General features: G+C 39.2%; 1 protein-coding gene across 6 annotated transcripts in view; it reads right to left on the reverse strand.

Annotated features, from left to right (window-relative positions):
* Fermt2 (FERM domain containing kindlin 2) overlaps positions 1 to 18,648 on the reverse strand; it is a 79,791-nt gene that overhangs the window by 4,956 nt on the left and 56,187 nt on the right. For 3 of the 6 annotated variants that reach the window (XM_087207991.1, XM_087207988.1, XM_087207986.1), the window contains exons 5-13: positions 13,210 to 13,242; positions 12,640 to 12,865; positions 12,428 to 12,530; positions 10,906 to 11,013; positions 8,928 to 9,062; positions 7,875 to 7,924; positions 6,625 to 6,749; positions 1,770 to 1,876; positions 1,409 to 1,630 (exon numbers count right to left, since the gene is read on the reverse strand). In XM_087207991.1, coding sequence (XP_087064117.1) covers positions 1,409 to 1,630; positions 1,770 to 1,876; positions 6,625 to 6,749; positions 7,875 to 7,924; positions 8,928 to 9,062; positions 10,906 to 11,013; positions 12,428 to 12,530; positions 12,640 to 12,865; positions 13,210 to 13,242 — 1,109 coding nt within the window. The remainder of the gene's footprint in view (positions 1 to 1,408; positions 1,631 to 1,769; positions 1,877 to 6,624; positions 6,750 to 7,874; positions 7,925 to 8,927; positions 9,063 to 10,905; positions 11,014 to 12,427; positions 12,531 to 12,639; positions 12,866 to 13,209; positions 13,243 to 18,648) is intronic. The other 3 variants (XM_087207990.1, XM_087207989.1, XM_087207987.1) reach the window with 1 other exon arrangement.

The following is an 18,648-nucleotide window of genomic DNA, read 5'->3' on the forward strand; positions in this document are numbered from 1 at the left end:
GGAGGACTGAAAAGCAATGTGCCCTTGGTAAGACGCCACCGTGGAAGACAAGAGTGCAAGAAGGATCCTTCAGACCGATCCTTTCTACACACTGCTTCCTAGTCCGTTACAGATTCAAAACACTGTCTTCGTCCTCCAGGGAATTTTCACTTGACAATCTAGTTGGAAACTCAGGGATAGAAACTATTATTTCTTGATATCTGATATCAAAATGATAAAACTGCTAAGATCTGAAATTATGCAGTGCCTTTGAAGGCACATGAATTCACTTTTAGAAACAAAATTCCTTGTAAGTCTTAAATGAAATGACTGAGAAAAAAATGCAGTTACCATTTGCTTAATTTTCCCTTTTTAATTTAACAATCTGCATTCCACAAAGCTCCCAGGGCAGCATTTCCTCCATTCCTTATTACTCCCACATCCTATGACTGTGAGATAAACAATTTCCATGCAGCTTATATGACCTCTGAAACTTAAAGACGCACACTTGGTGATTAAAACTTCTGAACATTTCCAGCTAACTGAATTCAGATGCATATAATAAACATTGTATTTAAAGTTAAGGAATTAAGGGTTCTGGGGTCTTTTATTATGTTTAAAAACGATGCACTCCTTAATAAAGATAAAAACAAAACCAGATAAAAATGAAATATTTATTCTAAAGGTCTTCCCTGCTCCCCTGCCCAAACTGAAGTTACTTCCTTTTATGGCATGATGTTTGGTGGAGAGAATATGGGGCTATCCCAAGTCAAATTCCCCTCTGCAAGGTCTTTCATGTGTACTGAGGGACTATTTTCCTAAACAGCAAACCTTTTATGGTACTAATTTCCAGAAAAGTAATTCTAAACACCAAAGGCAGTGAATTTCAATTAAAATTTACCAAACTTTATAACGTTGTGCCAAATCTTGCTTAGGTTCTAACTGTTAATGTCAGGAGTACAGATTGTTTCTACCTTTATAAAGTTTATTTTCAAAGCCAGAAAAATCCATTTCAACAGCAAGAATAGGTATTAAAAATTCTGTTGGAAAATGCTGACTGTACTTTGCATCACATTCATTTAATTATATAAAGAATAAAACAATGAATTAAGGAACACAAAGCATTAAGCCCACCTTAAATTCCCGGAAATATTTAAAAGAACATTCTGTCAACAGAATGACTTCCTCAAGTTGTTTAGAATAAATGTGCTCTCAATTATTCCTCCCTCTTATCTCTTCTAGTAAGATGGTAAAGATTTTAAAATAACCAATTCAAATTGACTAATATCGATGTACTTCCTAACTTATATTCTAACCAGGTGGTATGAAATTTAAACTTTTGCTTAATAGAAGAAATAAAATTAGGATATGTACAGAATTATAAAACAAATCAGCAGAAAGCAGTAGATTGAGGAAAGTGAGGAAATACCTGCTTGTTCTTGTACTTTTTTAGGTACCGAGGAGACACCAAACACTCAGGATTTATATCTGTTGTTATCTGTTCTGGTATTAACTGAGGATCTGGGTTTAAATGCTGCATCTTCAGAAAGGAGAGGATATTCTGAACTTCTAAGTTGTAAGAACTGTCTGCCATGGTCTTGCCCTTGGAGGCTAATCTGCAAGCTGCCATCCAGTGTGCATACTGTTTTTCCTGGTAAAAGCAAACACAGAGGTATGAAGTCACCTGGGGCTGCCAGTATCACAATGGAGGGGCTTCTGAGGATAAGATACAAGGATGACTACTCACTTAGTATAGAAAAATCAAGTCTCCTTTTAGCTAGAGAACTTACATTGTCACAACGAAGCCAGATTTCATTCATGCCCTCTGCAACTGGAATCAGGAGCTTAATGTTAAATTTTTGGCCTGAAATGTTTACATCTGGGGTGACTTCACATCCTGTAATAAAAATTTAATTATTAAAATACTTAGGGCTGGGGATTTAGCTCAGTGGTTTCACCGCCTGCTGTGCAAGTGCAAGGACCCGAGTTCGATCCCTGGTACCAAAAAAAAAAAAAAAAAAAAGTACTTAAATTTAACTCTGAGAAGTCCCAAGCCAATACAATAGCTTTATTTTGTGGAATTTTAACATGTTGAATGTTGCTACAACATTTTAGGAATGCAGCTCCTACAGGAGGTAACATATACCTATGTATGTGGGGAGCTGGAGTGCAAACAACTTTGTCACTCAGAGTGACATTTTATGGGTAAGTCTTCAGAGATCACACAAATCCAAATAGTCAGCAATGGTAAGCAGTGGGGGCGGGAAGCAGCTTCAGGCAAGTGCTCCCTGGAGGGTTTGCACATGGTCTCTGTGTAAGTTCATGTTGCCCACCATGTCACAGGGTCATCTTGGATGCTTGTTACCTTGTTCTTTGTGCGGGAGCAATTTTTCCTGGCACAGAGTATAAAGCACAAGGTAATAGTATATTCTGGAAAAACAAATGTTAAAATTGTCACGCGTTCCTCCTCCACATAAATACATCTAAGGCATCAAAGACATAGAGCAATTGAGGTAAAAGGGAGGTTCTTTGTTCTCTAGAAGCAACTCCTATCATGAAAATTTGGTGGATTTCTTTTCTTCTTAAAATACTAAATATAAACACCTTGTTTTATAAGTCCTTTCATAGAAGCTTTACAAATGAAGAGAAAATTGTATAGCAATTTGTTTAACCAGCCAAGTTAAAGCAAAGATGTGTGAAGATATACAATCTTTTACCCAAATACCACTAGTCGTTCAAGAGGACTTAAGAGTACATAATCCTGAAATAATGAGGCCTCTTTTAAAGTCCTGAAAAAACTAAGAAGGGAGAGACAGAATGGATGGTAGGCTGCTTCGCAGTCTTCACTCCAAGCCGCTTCCAAGCTCATCATAACCCAGCTGGCTGTACCTCTGAAACATTAAATGCAATCAGCCCATTCTGATCACAGTTCCAATCTTAACTCTCTTCAAATTCTTTCAGAGACTCTATCCTATGACCTCTCCTGACCAGGCCTGTGTTTCCACCTCTCCCTTCAACCCAGCTTCCATTATATCTCATTTCCATGCATTTCCTATGCATTTTTGTTCCTTATGTTCTAAGCAAGCTCCTCTTGTCTTGTCCCTTAAACCTAAGTGTTCTGTAGGATTCTATTCTAAGCTGGCTCTTCTCATATTATTTACCACTAATTCTAACTGCTACTACACCTGTAGTATGTATCTCTTCCCCTAATCCAATGGTCTATACGTTATCTCCAAATAGATCCCCCAAAATTTAAAATATCCCCAAATTAAACTCATCTCTCCTCCCAAACCCAGTTCTTTCTTCTATATTCCAATCTCATTACCACTGTATCCACTTGATTACAGAAGCCAGAAACATGCCTGTCCTCCCTAGCCTTCTCCCAAATTAGTCATCCAGTTTGCTGGTTGATCTTCCTCAGCATCTACTGGATTTGCCCTCCCCCCGACTCCTACTTCCGTATCAATTAATCTTACTTTACCCAGGGCCTCGTGTGTGCTCAGCAGGGGCTCTACCACTGAGCTATATCTCAGCTTTCAATTACCTCAATTTGGATCACAATCACTGTCCTAAAATTACTCCTTCACACCATGGTTGATCAAAATACTGATCAGTCATTCTTGTGGTAATAATCTTTCAGTGACACTTCACAGCTGGAAGTTAAAAAAAAAAAAAAAGAACTGGAGGTGTAGCTCAGTGGTAGAGCTTATGCTTAGCACGCCCAAAATCCTGGGATCAATCCCCAGCACCACAAGACAAACTTTACCATTTTCAATCATTTAATTCCCACAGGTTTCTTCTTATTTCTCATGTTAGCAGGAATCAGATTCAACAGTTTAAGGAAGCATCCACCCTTCCCCTTAGACCCAGTGTTCCAGCACCACAAACTCCACTGCAGTTGCTCAGTCTTTTCTGCAGGTGTTTTTGCACAGCAGTTTCTGTAGAAGCCCTTCTATCACCTCCTCTCTTTCCTTCTACACATCTCAATTTCTCTGGATTTCTTGTGTGTGTGTGTGTGTGTGTGTGTGTGTGTGTGTGCTGCTGCTGCAGCTGGGGACTGAATCCAGGGCCTCAGGCATGTATGCTGGGCCCGTTCTCTGACACTCAGCTCCATCCCCAGCCCTCTTTTCAGATCTTAATTCAGATTCCATACCCCAGGAAGTCTCTCCACCCTTACTGAAGTTTTAAGTTGTAGTTTTACCTCCTTGTTCCTTTATACTTACTTTTTAAAAGTCTGATTTATTGCCCAAATTATAATAATTATTATTTTTTTTTTTTTGCAGTGCTGATGATTGAATTCAGGGCCTCACACATGCTAGGTGAATATTCTACCTTGAGCTACATACAGGTCCAAATTGTAATTCTTTATCTCCCACACTTCATGTCACTAGTGCCCCACACAGCTTGAAGCACAGAAGTTCAATTAGTACTACTGGAATTGAACTTTTAAAACTGTGCGTCTTAGGTCCCTAAAGGAACTTAATGATGGTCCAATACTCTCATTTTTTCTGTGGAAGATACTGAGGCCCAGATAGGATATTTTTCCAAAATTACAGGGGTCACCTGGGAGCACAGCAGAATCCTGACCATTTGGTTTCTAGTCTAGTGTTACTGGTGTGATGTGCAGGAAAAGTGCTCCTATGAAAGGACTTCAGAGAGATGGAATGAGACACAGCTTACACATTTCTTACTTCCACACCAGGACTCGGCTTCTCAGTGATACCCAAAGAAGGTTAAGAATGTAACAGTGACAGTAAGGACAGGGGCCAGAAGACAATTCGAGCTGGCCCCTTGTAGCCAACGAAGGAAACAAGAAGAAAGCTGCAAGTTACAAGAACAGTAGAGACCCAAGAGCTCAACATGACTACTAGGCAAAGCTCCTGTATTAGGGATACAGATTTAGACATTTTGTTGAAATACAGTAGTGTACAATGTACAAAGGGAATGAGGATGCAGATCAGAGGTTCAGGCTCTGGCTGGTGCTGGTACTGGGGAAAGGCTCTCTTTTTCAAATACTGGTGTCTGCATAAAGACCAGGCCTTCGATGCTTCCTCCTGGGAACCAGGGAGGGCCTAGCTTACTCCATTTAAAAAAAATACGTACATGTGTGTGTGTGTAGGAGGGGGGTTGAGTGTGAGAAAAAGACTTCTTTGTCTTAAATGAAATTACTTTAGGAACTGTTTTTATGCAATGAGCCTTTTTCTTTGGCACCTTTGTCCAGTTTTAGTTAGAAAGGCACTTTGCTTTACACACATTAACACAGTACATGCAGCACACATCCAAAGGGGAGTAACTCCATGCTGGCCGGCCACAGGAGGTGCACCTTTGATGCTGTCATGCAGCTGGGAAGCCAGGAGGCTGCTGCAGCTACTGGCTCCAGAGAACACCTAACTCCTCTCTCCATTCTGTCTCCAGCTCCTCAGCTCAACTTGGAATTAAAGTCTTATAGGCATGCAAGCATCGTTGGAGTCTAAATCTCACTGGTGAGAAGTTTGGAAATTGTTTCTAGCTTTTAGCTAATCCACTGTATCCTCCACTCGGCATCCAAGAAGTGCTGAGTGAGCTCAGAGGAGAGTGGTTCTCAAGGGACACAGATTCCTGGAGGAAATGGTGACACGAGCTATGAGATTTTAGTGAATACCACCGGAAGTGAGAGGCTCATCAGCAATGTTCAAGACCTGCTAAAAGGCTCTGCAAAGAAATCAGAGAGCAGCAGCAGAAGAACCAGACCAAGCCAGAAAGGAAATTTTCCCACCACTGGAACCAGTGGATTTATCAGGTGGGACATGAAGGAGCAGTGTGAAGAACCATAAAAGATGCCAAAATGGGAAAGGAGGCTGTGGATCCATAGTCCTGAATGAAAAAATAGATAAAAGTGAGTAGCTGAGCTCTAAAGTAGGTTAAGCCCAGGTTGCTGGAGGCGAGCATGCCACAGGTGCCACAGGGAAAGGAAAGATCTTCCTCAAACACCAGCCCCTAGTTCCGAGACAGCATGGACTGACAAAAGGAAAGGCAAGGTGGCAATGAGGAGTCCAGAGGGATAGCCTGGGCTCGCCTCAGGAGCCACGCGAGACAGAGAGGAAGAAGGTGGCCAGAGTCCTAGAGGTGCCAGCCACCGTGCTGCTGAGTCAGGAGTCAACAGGCTCAGGACCCCAGGCGGCACCAGCCTGCTATCAGTGCGGGGGAGGAAGAAGAGCAGGAGGGTGCTGGTGAAAGGGAGAACCCAACAAAGTGTGGGCGGACATGATTACAACTAGGTGGAAAATGGGGTGAAGCAGACAAGGAGGGGGCCCCTGTAGAATGAGGAAAACCTAAATGTCCTCATTGCTGAAGATAAAGATTTACTTGAAAAATGAGAACAGGAAACATTTCAAGCCAGGTTGTCCACAGAGATTACAAGGAACTATTGACAAGGAATTGAACACTCACAACAGAAAAGGATTTAAAGACACTTAAACATTTAAAAAAGTATTCAGGGGCTGGGGATTTAGCTCAGTGGTTTTGCCACCTGCTGCGCAAGTGCAAGGTCCTGGAGTTTGATCCCTGCTACCAAAAAAAAAAAAAGTACTCAGAAGAATAAAGAAACAAACCCCCCACCCCCACCCCCAGTCAGAAGAGACTCCCTGGGTCATCGGGCCTCCTTACCTCGCAGGTTCATCTGATGAGCAGGGGTGCCACTGGACTCTTCTTTGCTCTTATAGCAGGAAATAGACGTATCTTTGAAAGTGCACCAATATTGCTTGTAGCCTTTTAAAGTCAGCTTTTTGGGCCTAAGTATCAAATACAATTAAGAGGAAGAAACACTTTGAAGTCACTCTGTCAACGCTGTTTCAGTGAGAAGTCTGATGCCAAGTTTTTCACACATGGAAAACAGCTCCCTTTGGGGTCTTACAGGCAACCTGCTGGTACTGGCTGTGCCCTGGCTTCTCCACGTACAGAGAAGACCCCAGTCTTGAGGCAGTGGAGGGCGAGGGGCCCATACTTCTCAAATAAAGCCACCTCGTCACTTGCAGCTTGTTGGAAAAGTTAGGACAAGAAAGGGAAAGCCACTGTCCATGGCTGGACGGTCTTCAGGCTCCACAAGGACCTGTAGGTCTCTGGGGGTCTGCAGAGCTCCCTCTGCGGCAAGTGTGCCCGGCACGCCTGGGAGCAAAGAAGGGCAATGCCCTTGGGGACACATTCAAAAGTGACACCAGTGTTCCTCCAGGGTCCGACACAGATGATGGCGGAGCAGCCACGAAGGAGCAGGTGTTTAGCAGAGGTGTATGAAGGGAGAAGCTGGGGAGAGGCATTTGAAATCTTGCCCTTACCTCAGTAAGGTTACATATTTTGAGCTGTTTTATGTTCCGCTGAAGTAACTGGTTTATAGTATAATAGTTTTATACAGGAGATAAAAGTATATTCTACAGCACTTCCTTTCTTTTCCTTGTCTCTTAATGCCCAGTTCTCCCGATTCTTTGGGATATACTAGGTTTTGATTGTTTTAAAAATCTGGATAGATATACTGGGACCTTATGTAAAATGTTCATGACAAATGAACACAGTTCTGAGCTCTGAGCATGGCCTGGGCAGTGGCAAGTCAGCCTGTGCTATTTACCTGAGGCCCAGAGGCACTGTGTCACTGCACTGCTATGTTTCAGCATCTCTGAAGCACTCTAGGTTTCACAATTTCTTTTAAAGGAATGCTTATCAGGTAACACAATGATCACTGTGATTTTAATTTGGTAAACATGTTTATTTTCTCTCATAATTTATTGTTTATTTAAATGGCTAATCTTTTTACAGACATATTTGCCAGTCCAACCTAACTTACTGTAAATTTACATAATATGAACGACTATAACACTGATACATTATTCATTAATATCTGTAATCCTGCCCCCTTTTGCACTTACTTGAAAACTTTAATATAGTCAGCAAGTTCAGGAATGGACGTAATGTCACCCTAGGGAGAGAGTTAAATCACATTTTTGTGCGTGTTTTTTTTTGGTAGCGGGGATCAAACTCAGGACCTTGCGCTTACAACGCAGGCGTGGTACCACTGAGCTAAATCCCCGGCCCACATTTTTTGTATTTTTAAAAAATTCTTTCTAATGTTTGATACTTCATATCGAGAATTAGCTTATTAAGAAAAAAGAATTACTTATTTAATAAACAGAATTAAGTAAAATACACATCATAAATGTTTAACAGGTACAATCATGTTATATGGCCATATGGACCAAACATTTTGGTCTTGTTACAAAGGCACTTTCAAATAGCACAGAAAGGAAGAATTTGAAACAAATGACAATTTACACAACCTAAATGAGTATGTTACTTGTAAGTATTGCTAAAACTGTTTACGGTCCCCTATGGAAATCTGTAAATCGTAACAGCCCTGAGAAAGTGTTTCTTTAGCAATAACTAATTCTTTAGCTTTAAAACAGCCTTTAAAAGTTACTGTAATAGGGGCCAGGGATTTAACTCAGTAGCACTGCACCTGCTTTGCAAGCACAAGGTCCTGAGTTTGATCCCTGGTACTGCAAAAAAAAAAAAAGTTACTGTAACATCTATTTCCCTCTTCTCTTTGTAATATTCCAAACAAGCAGATCAATGAATGGATTTTTTTACCATGACCCGAGATTTAAGTTTTCCTCTGCAGAAATACTCTCCAGCACTTGTAAAAGAATCTGCAGAGTACCAGAAGATACATCTTCAGTGAGCTGACTATGCACAGTACTGCCTTTTAAAACTTCTTGGGGTTGGGGTGTAGCTCACTGTTAAGAGCACACTTGTGAGCCCTGAGTGTGATCCCCAGCACCGCAAAAACAAAACTTTCCTAACTTTCCTGACAAATCTGTATCTTTTTTGGTCTAAGACACTAAATATTTCTCTCTACCCTCAAAATACTTTCTGTGAACTGAAATCCACAAAAAGGTAAGCGTAAGTGAAAAGATTCACCCTACCAAAATTGTTGATGTTTTACCCCCTTCCAAAGTAATCTCCAGGTCTGAAAGGGCAGCATCAACTTCATCAACATCTTTGTCACTGTTGTTCAGGTGATTCTCTGACGTCATGATGGACAGCTTATTGATATGATACTGAAACCAGAAATTTTATTGAAATGATGATTATAACTGCAAATTTTAAAATGACAGACATTCATCAATATCACTAACATGAATGCTTTTATTACCTAATTTGAAAAAAGAAGGGCCTGGCAACTGATATCAATATCATAAACCTGCTAATAAATATCCATACCCTTTGATATATACAAAGGAATTCCCATTCTGAAAGTCTCTAGGACATAAGAGAGTTAACAGGTAAGAGTTAACATGCTTGGCTTTCATGAGCATGCTTTTTCAGTCTTTCCTCTGCCTAGAACAGCCTGGTACAAATGAATACTGAATAAATGTACAGAACGTGCAAAAATCTTCTGCAGAAATGGATTCACACTGGTTGCTTTTCAGCACTACTGTTACCTAGAAGCGAAAATTAGCACTGACTGCCTCACACTACTACTGCTGAGGACCAAGTTATCATCATTACAGCTTTAGGAGAAAGCTGCGCCTCCCCTTCCTCCATTCTCAAGTTAATGTACCACACTCAGTTACAGAAGACTGGTAAGGGTCACACACACACATGGGAAAGTGCATACATGCACACTAAGTACACATCACCTACCCCTACATATACATAAGAACATTTCTAGAATATAAATTACTGATTTTAAACACATTTAGGTCAGTGACTTAGAACAAATGTAAGAATTATATTTTGATGTTAAAGCCTTAAAGGTTTTACACAGCGGGTCAGAACAATCTTTAACTTAAGCAGTTACTTTTCAAAGCAGTAAGCAAGAAACTCTTTAGACAGTCTCAATCAACCCAGAAATGTAACGGATTTCTAACCAGTCCATTAATCTCGTCTCTAGAAATAACAGATTGATCCACTTGTCACAAGGATTTCTTTGTCTGTGCTTCTTCTTGACTACCTTCTTTCATCAAGCAAAAGAAATTAGCTGTTTTACTTTCTAAGAGCAACTCTGAGTTGTAACTTATTACTTTCCTGGGTGCATAAACGCATTTGGAATACTGAGAGTATCTGTGTGTAAGGAAAAAGTAAAATCATTTTTATAATGGAACCTCTTCAAACCGATTATCAGCTTTACTTTCTTTATTTCTACTTCAACATCAGCAACTCTACCAGGGCTTTGGGTGAAACCAGAATCCCACCATCATGGGAAAACACCTGGCCAAAGAAAGATGAATTAGTCTGGTTGTTAGTAGGTCAATGGGCCTCAGTGTTTCTGAGAATGCTGATTTGTGGATCACCTAACACTGTGTCAGTAGCGGGCACATCAGTAATGAAGGTTTTAGTAAGTGTCACTAATTTTAAAGCAGGTGGTGGCCAAGAATCACATCTGGAAAACACTGGTTTAAGGAAAATATAAGCCGCCTACTTCTTAATGGTTATCATTTTGAGAACATGTTTATGTTTAGTTTTACTAGTCTTGATATTTTACCATTTAAAAAAACACTGCTTCTGCCACAGCTCGTGCTATAGGGTTTTTAAGAAATTTTCTTTCTAAGGGAAAATTGAGTAACTAAGCTAATACACATTTGGGTGTGGGATGATATTTTCCCACAAAATACGGAAAAATAACCATATATACCATTAAACTCTTGAGACAAACTAAGTTCATGTATTTGTGTTGCTTTTCTAAGTGTCTGTTCACTTTGTACACGGCATGAGACCATGCTGCCATAAGCTGGAATTAGCAGGCCACTTTGCTCTTTAACAGTGACCCTAAGGCCGGGGATTTAGCTCAGTGGTTTCGCCGCCTGCTGCGCAAGCACAAGGACCTGAGTTCGATCCCCAGTACCAAAAAAACAAAAACAAAAAAAACAGTGACCCCAGCCTTTTCACCAGCTCACCCACCTGCAAGGCTGCAAACATCATTGTTTCTTCTTCTGTGCATTCAATCTCTTCCAGGATGATGGCCCACCTGGCCTGCTCATACAGCTGATTGATCCTCACTGCGTCGTACTGCAGAGAGAAGAGACACTTTTCTCACACTGCATTCATTACCTTCAGTAACCTGAACACTGGCTTTGAAAGCTTAACAAGAAAAGTGAATACATTACTTTTTTCTGAGATCTTTATTCACTATCAAACACTTCTAGGAAAGAAAAGTATCTAAGGGTTAGATATACCTACACAGAACCACATTTCACTTTCCAGTAAAAATGACAAGACAGTCATTCAGTATTACAGTATTAGAAACAGACCCTGAGGCTGAGGGTATGGCTCAGTGGCCTAGCATGCGCAAGGCCCTAGATCCTATGAGCGGCCCAGGGGAGAGACAAACAGATTCATGTTACTTGCCAGGGAAACAACTATTCAATATTATGCCTTTAAGAAATCTAACTTGGAGGTATTAAAACGAGACAGAAAGATTAATAAAATATGATCAGAGCAACTGAAGTATTTGGGGAAATATCTGGCTCAACACAGAGAAGCAGGCCTAACAGACCTAGACAAACTGGCAGGTCCTTGGAAACAAGTTACTTTAAGTGTCCAAAAGAGATGGTATCTATATACTTGTGGAAAGTATGCTACTGAGCTCTCCATTTAATTATATTAATAATAGTAACATTTAACAATGCTATCTTAAAATGTAACCCTCATTCCATGTATCTATTCCCAAATAGCTTTGGCTATACTAAAAGTAGGTACTATATTACATGGCCTGAAAAGAGACTACAATTTTTGTACAGGTCTCATACTTATCTAAAGAATTAAATAAGCACATAACAAAATGTAAGTATTACACATGAAATCTAGACTGTGATCTAGATGCGATAGGGATGACGCTGGCCAAATCTTCCCCACAATGTCTGAGAATGGTTCAGTCCTCTGTGCCAATTGTTTTCAAAGGGAAAATATACAGATCTCACAGCAAAGTTTAAATCTTATCAAAAAAGCAAAGTACTACAGTAACACTGGTGATCCCCAAAACAGTAAAACAGATAATGATTGGTTATTGAGTAGGAAATGTAGACTTAAAAAAAAATGTGACAATAAAATGTGGTCTTGAAGCAAAATCTCTTGGTTTGTAATTAGTAATATAAAAGTAACAGAAAGAGTAATCTTTCAGAAAACTTTCCTTTATGGCACAGTTGAAGAAAGGTGTTTAAAAAAACCTACCTTTACCAATTCTGTAGCACCAAACTAGTCCTTTTAAAACCCCAATCAGCCAAAAATTGAACTGTCTTAACAAAAAATAAAAAGCTTCAAAAATACTTCCAAGTTATTAAAATAGACTTACTAGAAATGCAAATATCTTTGCCTAAGAAGGTTTGGGTTTTTATATCATTCAAGACTTGCTATAAACAATTCCTTACTTCCAAAAAACAAACATCCAAACGCAGAGAAAAAAAATCCTTTAAACCCTTGGTACCTTTGGATTCAAATCAAAAAAGCTGTAATACTTGAATCGGAGCAGCAAGGCCTCATTTTCTTTCACATATTGTTCCATAAGAGATCTTGAGGAATCGAGCCACCTGAACAAGTCAGTTAGAACAATGGACAAAGCAAAGCAGAATTAATTGAATGTTCTACCTCTAGGTGGATAAAGAAATGCCTCAATTTTATCTGTACCTCAAAACTTACCCTTGGTTGATTTTTGCTTTATCAAGAAGAGCTTGAGGCTTGAACATTTTTGCCAGGATTTCTGGTGATGTGATTGGCTGACTGACAGCAAGGATACCAGGATTGCCTTCTGACAGAGCACTGTCACCAAACCAGGCAGAAGTTGGTGACAAAGGGCTTCCATCATGAGCATCGTAAGTGGGGGTCATTGTTTTACTATACAGTCCTGGGCTGGAATATATACTTCCTAATGAGTAACATGAAAAGAGACAGTTAGTATGAAGAACAGAATCTTCAAGTATGAAGCACAGAATTTTCATTCTCCATGACAACATATACTAAGATATAAAGCACATTATGAGACTTAATCTTCGGTCTGGAAGGAAAGCTTAGTACACTGTTTTACCTGTCTTGAAAATATGGGAAACTAACTCCACTTGTGTAATATTAAAGAAAACTAATAACAAAGCCATAAGAATATAATTAAGTTGGCAGAAATTCGGAGGGAAAAGTTCAAGGGAATTAGGAAATAAGGATTCAGCTGAAGCAGACAGACCAACACTTTTTGTGTTTAACTGTGGCAAGGCTCACCTTTCAGAGGGCCAATGTAAAGAACATCGGTGCCTATAGGAAAGGAAAGAAAGGAATTCAGAAGGTAAAGGAAAGGCAACAATAGAGGACAGAAATAAAAAGATGAAAAGTAAAGGGGAAAAAAAGAAAAACAGATTTTTTTCCTACTGAGAATCATAAACTGAAGTACATATTTCAAGTGGACTTAAAGGCAAAGGACCTTAAAAGTCACAACCTAAGTAAAACAAGATTTTTGCCAAAAAGAATGAAATTGCACTCCAGCCAAGCATACACGTCCACAACATCTGCCATCATTTGAAATCATACCCTGTTTCAAGATAGCTCAAAGTACCTGAATAAATTCACATAAATCAGAACAATTTTATGTTTTCTCAGTGAGTGCTAGGCTAGTTTCAACAGATTTACAAATAAATTTTTAGTACAAAAGGGTGGATAAAATTTTGCTCTAAAGAAGGTATCAAAAGTATGCACATTTTAGAGTTGAGTTCCTGATGGCAGATATATTTTACAGTTCTTCAGTTTTACAAGGCTGGGTGTGTAGGTAGAGACGACACAAATAAAAGCTTGTTAAATTAGTCAACTGATGATATATGCTCCTTCACTTAAGCTGCAACATTAAGAGATCAGATTTATTTAAGATATTTTTAAAAGTTCAGAGTGACATTAAAAACATCTCTCCAAGGGCCAGGGATTTAGCTCAATGGCACCACGCCTGCCTTTCAAGTGTAAGGTCCTGAGTTCAATCCCTGGTACCAAAAAAACCAAAACCAAAAACAAAAAACATCACTCCAAGTTCTAATTCTGTTAAGTTATATTTTGTCCTATAGTTGTAATTTTTAAAAAGAAAATGTGTAATGGGTATAAAATCGCTTATGGATGACAGAAAGAAAAAATTTACCCTATTACCTAACTGGGGAATATGCTTAGAATCCCTTTCCTTTCCTAACTTTCCCCCTGCAATGGTAGGATCAATTACCTGTGAAAAAGTGGTGTTTATGCTAGAGATTTTTGGAGTTGACACAATCTAGTTTAAGAAGAGAAGGCAGAATAAAAAGAAAAGGATTTTTACTGAAAAAAATATGGTATCTTGCTAGCTGTAAGGTATCTGATTTTATGTTCAGCATATATTCTTCCAATGTTAGAACTAAAACAACCTGTAAAATCCAAACATTCTGAAACACGAAGGAAAGCTGTGAACTCTCCTTTTTTAGGGTTTGACACAGAACACTGGCATAGTTAGTCACAGAGTTTTGTTCAAAAGCTGGAACCTTAAACTAGACCAATATTTTTCAAACTTAAAACTGTGTAACATCTTTGTAATAAAGATCTAAAGTGCTGAATATATTATTCCAGTTCAGATGAGCAGAGACTAATTCTGCTATAGAAAATATGCATATAGGGCCAGGGATGTAGCTCAGTGGCACTGCACCTGCTTGGGAAGCCCAAGGTCCTGAGTTCAATTCCTGGAACTGGAAAAAAGAAAAAAAAAAAAGAAAAAAAATATAAATAAGATGTCGAAAAACACTAATTTCTAGGTAGAAATCTATCCTTATTTCGAAGACCTTTTACTTAGAATGTTTACTAAGACTGCTGACCTTGCATGATGTGTAATTACTGTTCAGAATTAAGTTAGAATTGACAATTTTCTTTATTAAGTTTCTAACAGAAAATATATTCCCTTAAATCACACATGTAGCAGAACCAGCCACCTACCCAAATCTCTTCTCAACTTCCTATACTGTGTACTTTACATTTTATTGTTCCTACTTGTTCCATGGATACTATATGGAAATAACTCATTTAGGGTTCCTAATAACTCTAGAAGAGGAAACTGAGACATTTTAGAAGAGGAAACTGAGACATGCAAAGGTTAAAGAGCTTGCTGAAAGTCAAGAGCTAGTAAATTGCAGAGCCAAGCTATAAATCTTAAGCAGTCTTTGCTGTAGCTGTACATGCTGCCTTCATGTGCTACACCTTATCCGTGCCATTCTCAACTGGTACTCGTCTATTTGTTTCTAGCCTTGTTACTGAAGTTACTATTGCAAGCAAAGCTCAGTAAACATTTCTGTAGTCATTTCCCAATTCTAGCTGCACTGCTGTGTCAGAGGGTAGGCACAGTTTGAATTCCTTAAGTCAGTTCAGAGCCAATCCTGACTACCTTATTTTCCTATTTGCTTGGTTTAAGATATATCCGAAGTAGAAAACAAATACGGGATAAGATGAAGTAGCAGATTTAGTCAGCAACAAAATATGAGTCTGCCGAAAAATGTGGAAAGATAACATAAGAGCTAAATAGAAACAGTCTAAAAAAGAAGTTCAAAATGCAGTATAGTCTGGAGCCATCTACTATAGTTATTAAAAATCCCATATGATCAAATAGTTCCTGAAGTACTGTATTTTATCACAGTGAAATCTGACTCATAACTCAGCTATTATAAATTACACTTCTCCTTCTTATGAGCTTCCTGACCTTGGACAAATTAATCCTTGAGGGATTCTTTCCTCAGAAGCAAAATGGGGATGGCACCAAAACTACAGTTTTGTAAAGATCAAGTGAAAGATAATGTATACATTAAATGATACTGTTATACTTTATTGAATGTGTATAATTTTTGATATGGGGGATCTGATATTTTATATATATATCAGAGATTGATACTGGACTGTACTGGAGATTGAACCCTGGGCCTGCACACTGAGCTATATTCCTAGTCTTTTAAAAATTTTTTATTTTGAGACAGAGCCTCACTGAGTCACTAAAGTTGCCCAGGTTGGGTTCAAACTTGCAATCTTTCTGCCTCAGCTTCCCAGTGTGCTGGGATTAGAGGTGTGCACCACCATGCTTGGCTGTTTACTTACTGTTTACTAATTCTACCAGCTAAATTTTGTCTAACATAAATTCTTTGCCCATGTAGTAGTATAGGCCCACAATCCCAGATACTGAGGTGGCAGTTCAAGCAACAGCCTAAGCAACAGAGAGAGAGCCTAAGCAACAGAGAGAGAGACAGAGAGAGAGAGAGAGAGAGAGAGAGACAGAGAGAGAGACAGAGAGAGAGAGAGAGAGAGAGAGGCCCTCAGCAAAACAAAACCAAAACTTAGTAAATTTACCCTGTCTATATTAGTAATATTCAGTCATGATTCAACCATTACAAATCAGACAACCAAGAGGAATAAACAAACTGCAGGACTTCTTTGTGGTGGTGTTTTGTACCCCACTTTCCCACAAAATGAAGTATCTTTAAAATACGAATTAGTAACTCACATCAGATGTGAATTCTAAAAGGGGAAAATATCAGTAGGCTGTGCAATCTAAATTACTATAATTTAATCAAGGTAACTCTAAAGCCTAAGAATTCAGTGAAAAGGCTAATGCTAACCCAATTGCTTTTATTCATTAGCTTAAATTATAAACCAGATTTCCTACATTTTGTCATTAGCATCACAGTTAATGGGACTAGAAGAAAAAATTAGCAAAAATAAACAATTATAAAATTATCCAATGCTTCTACTCGTGCTAGTACCTTCTCGTACAGCTTTTCTTGTGAAATATGTATTTTTTCATACTAGCTATTGCTGGATAATCTACAAATTTTGAGATTACCTGTTAACTGGACCAGCACAGTCTTGGGATTTCTATGCACATGGTTTTCACCCATGGCTTCTGGGCAAGAAAACTCCTGCAGGTCCCAAATTCCAACTAAGACTTATAAGACCTGTTAATCTTTTTTTGTTTTGTTTTTGGTACCGGGGATCGAACTCGGGTCCTTGCGCTTGTGCAGCAGGCGGTGAAACCACTGGGCTAAATCCCCAGCCCTAAAACCTGTTAATCTTACAGGTTCCAATTTGGATGACATGAAACTTTTGACTGTCACTACACACTCACAGACAGTCTGCTAATAAGAGCTCGGGGGAAGAGCATGGTGTGCAGCACCTGGTGGGCCGGTGGGAGCCGAAGCAGGACGGCCCTGGCCTTGGGCACGTACCTCCCTGTACTCTGCATCCTCTCCTTATGCTGGCTACTTTTCAGAATGGTTGTGAGGATCAACTACAACATTACATGTAGTGCTTGGGACCAGAGTTGCTCAATAAATGTGGTTGTTAATAGTAGCAACCGCTCAATACAAACATGGGTTTTCTTTTCTGAAAAGGATGCCTTGCAAAGAACAGCCCACAAGTGTCCCTTAGAGCCCTCGAGACTGTCCAAAGCTCAGGCCTCTGGGAGGGAGGGGATGTGGAATGGTACACAGACCAGAAAGAAAAGCAGCTGCAGAGTGGGTGAAAAGGGAGCTGGTCGGGTGAGAACACGGGAGCCCAGGGTGGGGGGTTAGGAGCGGGTGAGGATGCAGGTCTTGAGTACAAGCAAACCAGAAATGTGGCAATTTAGCATGGCACAAAGATGGAGCAACAGAAGCACAAGTTCGAATCTAATGTAGAGGCTCATTAGCTTCTAAAAACAGGATATAACCAAAATTATCCTAAAAATCTGAAATAGCCGTAATGTACACTACTCTCTTTGAGCACTAGATCAAGTATGCAGGAACTCTTAACTCACATAACTGATGACCTGCTTATCTGCCTCATTATTCCCCCTATAAAAATCACCATAACTCCTTGAAATCTGAAACTGATAAATTACTCTCTAAACCCACTAGTTTATGCCAATTTTGTTTCTTCCAGTAATTAAAGTAAAGCTAGGAGACATAAATGAGAAAAGAAAGACATGCAGAGCCTATAGTAACTAAAATTAATTGTGGAACTTGATAAAGAAGAGTAAAATAATTTACTGAATTGGTGAGGACCAAAAATTATAAAAGACTGGAAGAAATGGGTAAAAATCTAGATTTTACACTCTGCACTCAAGATTGTTTTGCAAAGATTTAAAAATTTTACTCAGCCTTAAAGACACCTAACATATTAGGGTCGTGGATGTAGCTCAGTGGGAGCGTGCTGGCCTACTATGTGTGAGGCCCTGGGTTTCAACCCTCGTATGGGGAAGGGGCAGGACCCCTACACAGACATGGGTTACAGAAAAAAGAAGATTCAGAATCCAAACAGCAGACTCATACTGAAAGAAAAAGCCTTGAACCATACATTTAAAAAAAAAAAGCTGACAAAGGAATACCTATTCATGCTTTTAAGAGAAAGTGTTTCAAGTACTAAGTTTTTCTTACCCTCTCTCCTTAAACTGACTATTTTATTTATATATATATACATACATATATATGTATATATATAATTTTTTTTTGTTTTGTTGGTACTGGGTATTGAACTCAGGACCTTGCAATTGTGAGGTAGGCACGGGGCCACTGAGCTAAATCCCTGGCCAATATATACATGTAAATATATATATATATATATATATATATATATATATATGTATTTTTTTTTACCTGCCAAAAACTATCTCCTTTGGTTTGGAAAAGGGGCCTCTTTAAGCAC

This window comes from Heterocephalus glaber, unplaced genomic scaffold, assembly GCF_053883595.1.
Source record: "Heterocephalus glaber isolate CG9 unplaced genomic scaffold, H.glaber_assembly_v1.0 deba00000901, whole genome shotgun sequence".
In the NCBI taxonomy this organism is placed as follows: Eukaryota; Metazoa; Chordata; class Mammalia; order Rodentia; family Bathyergidae; genus Heterocephalus; species Heterocephalus glaber.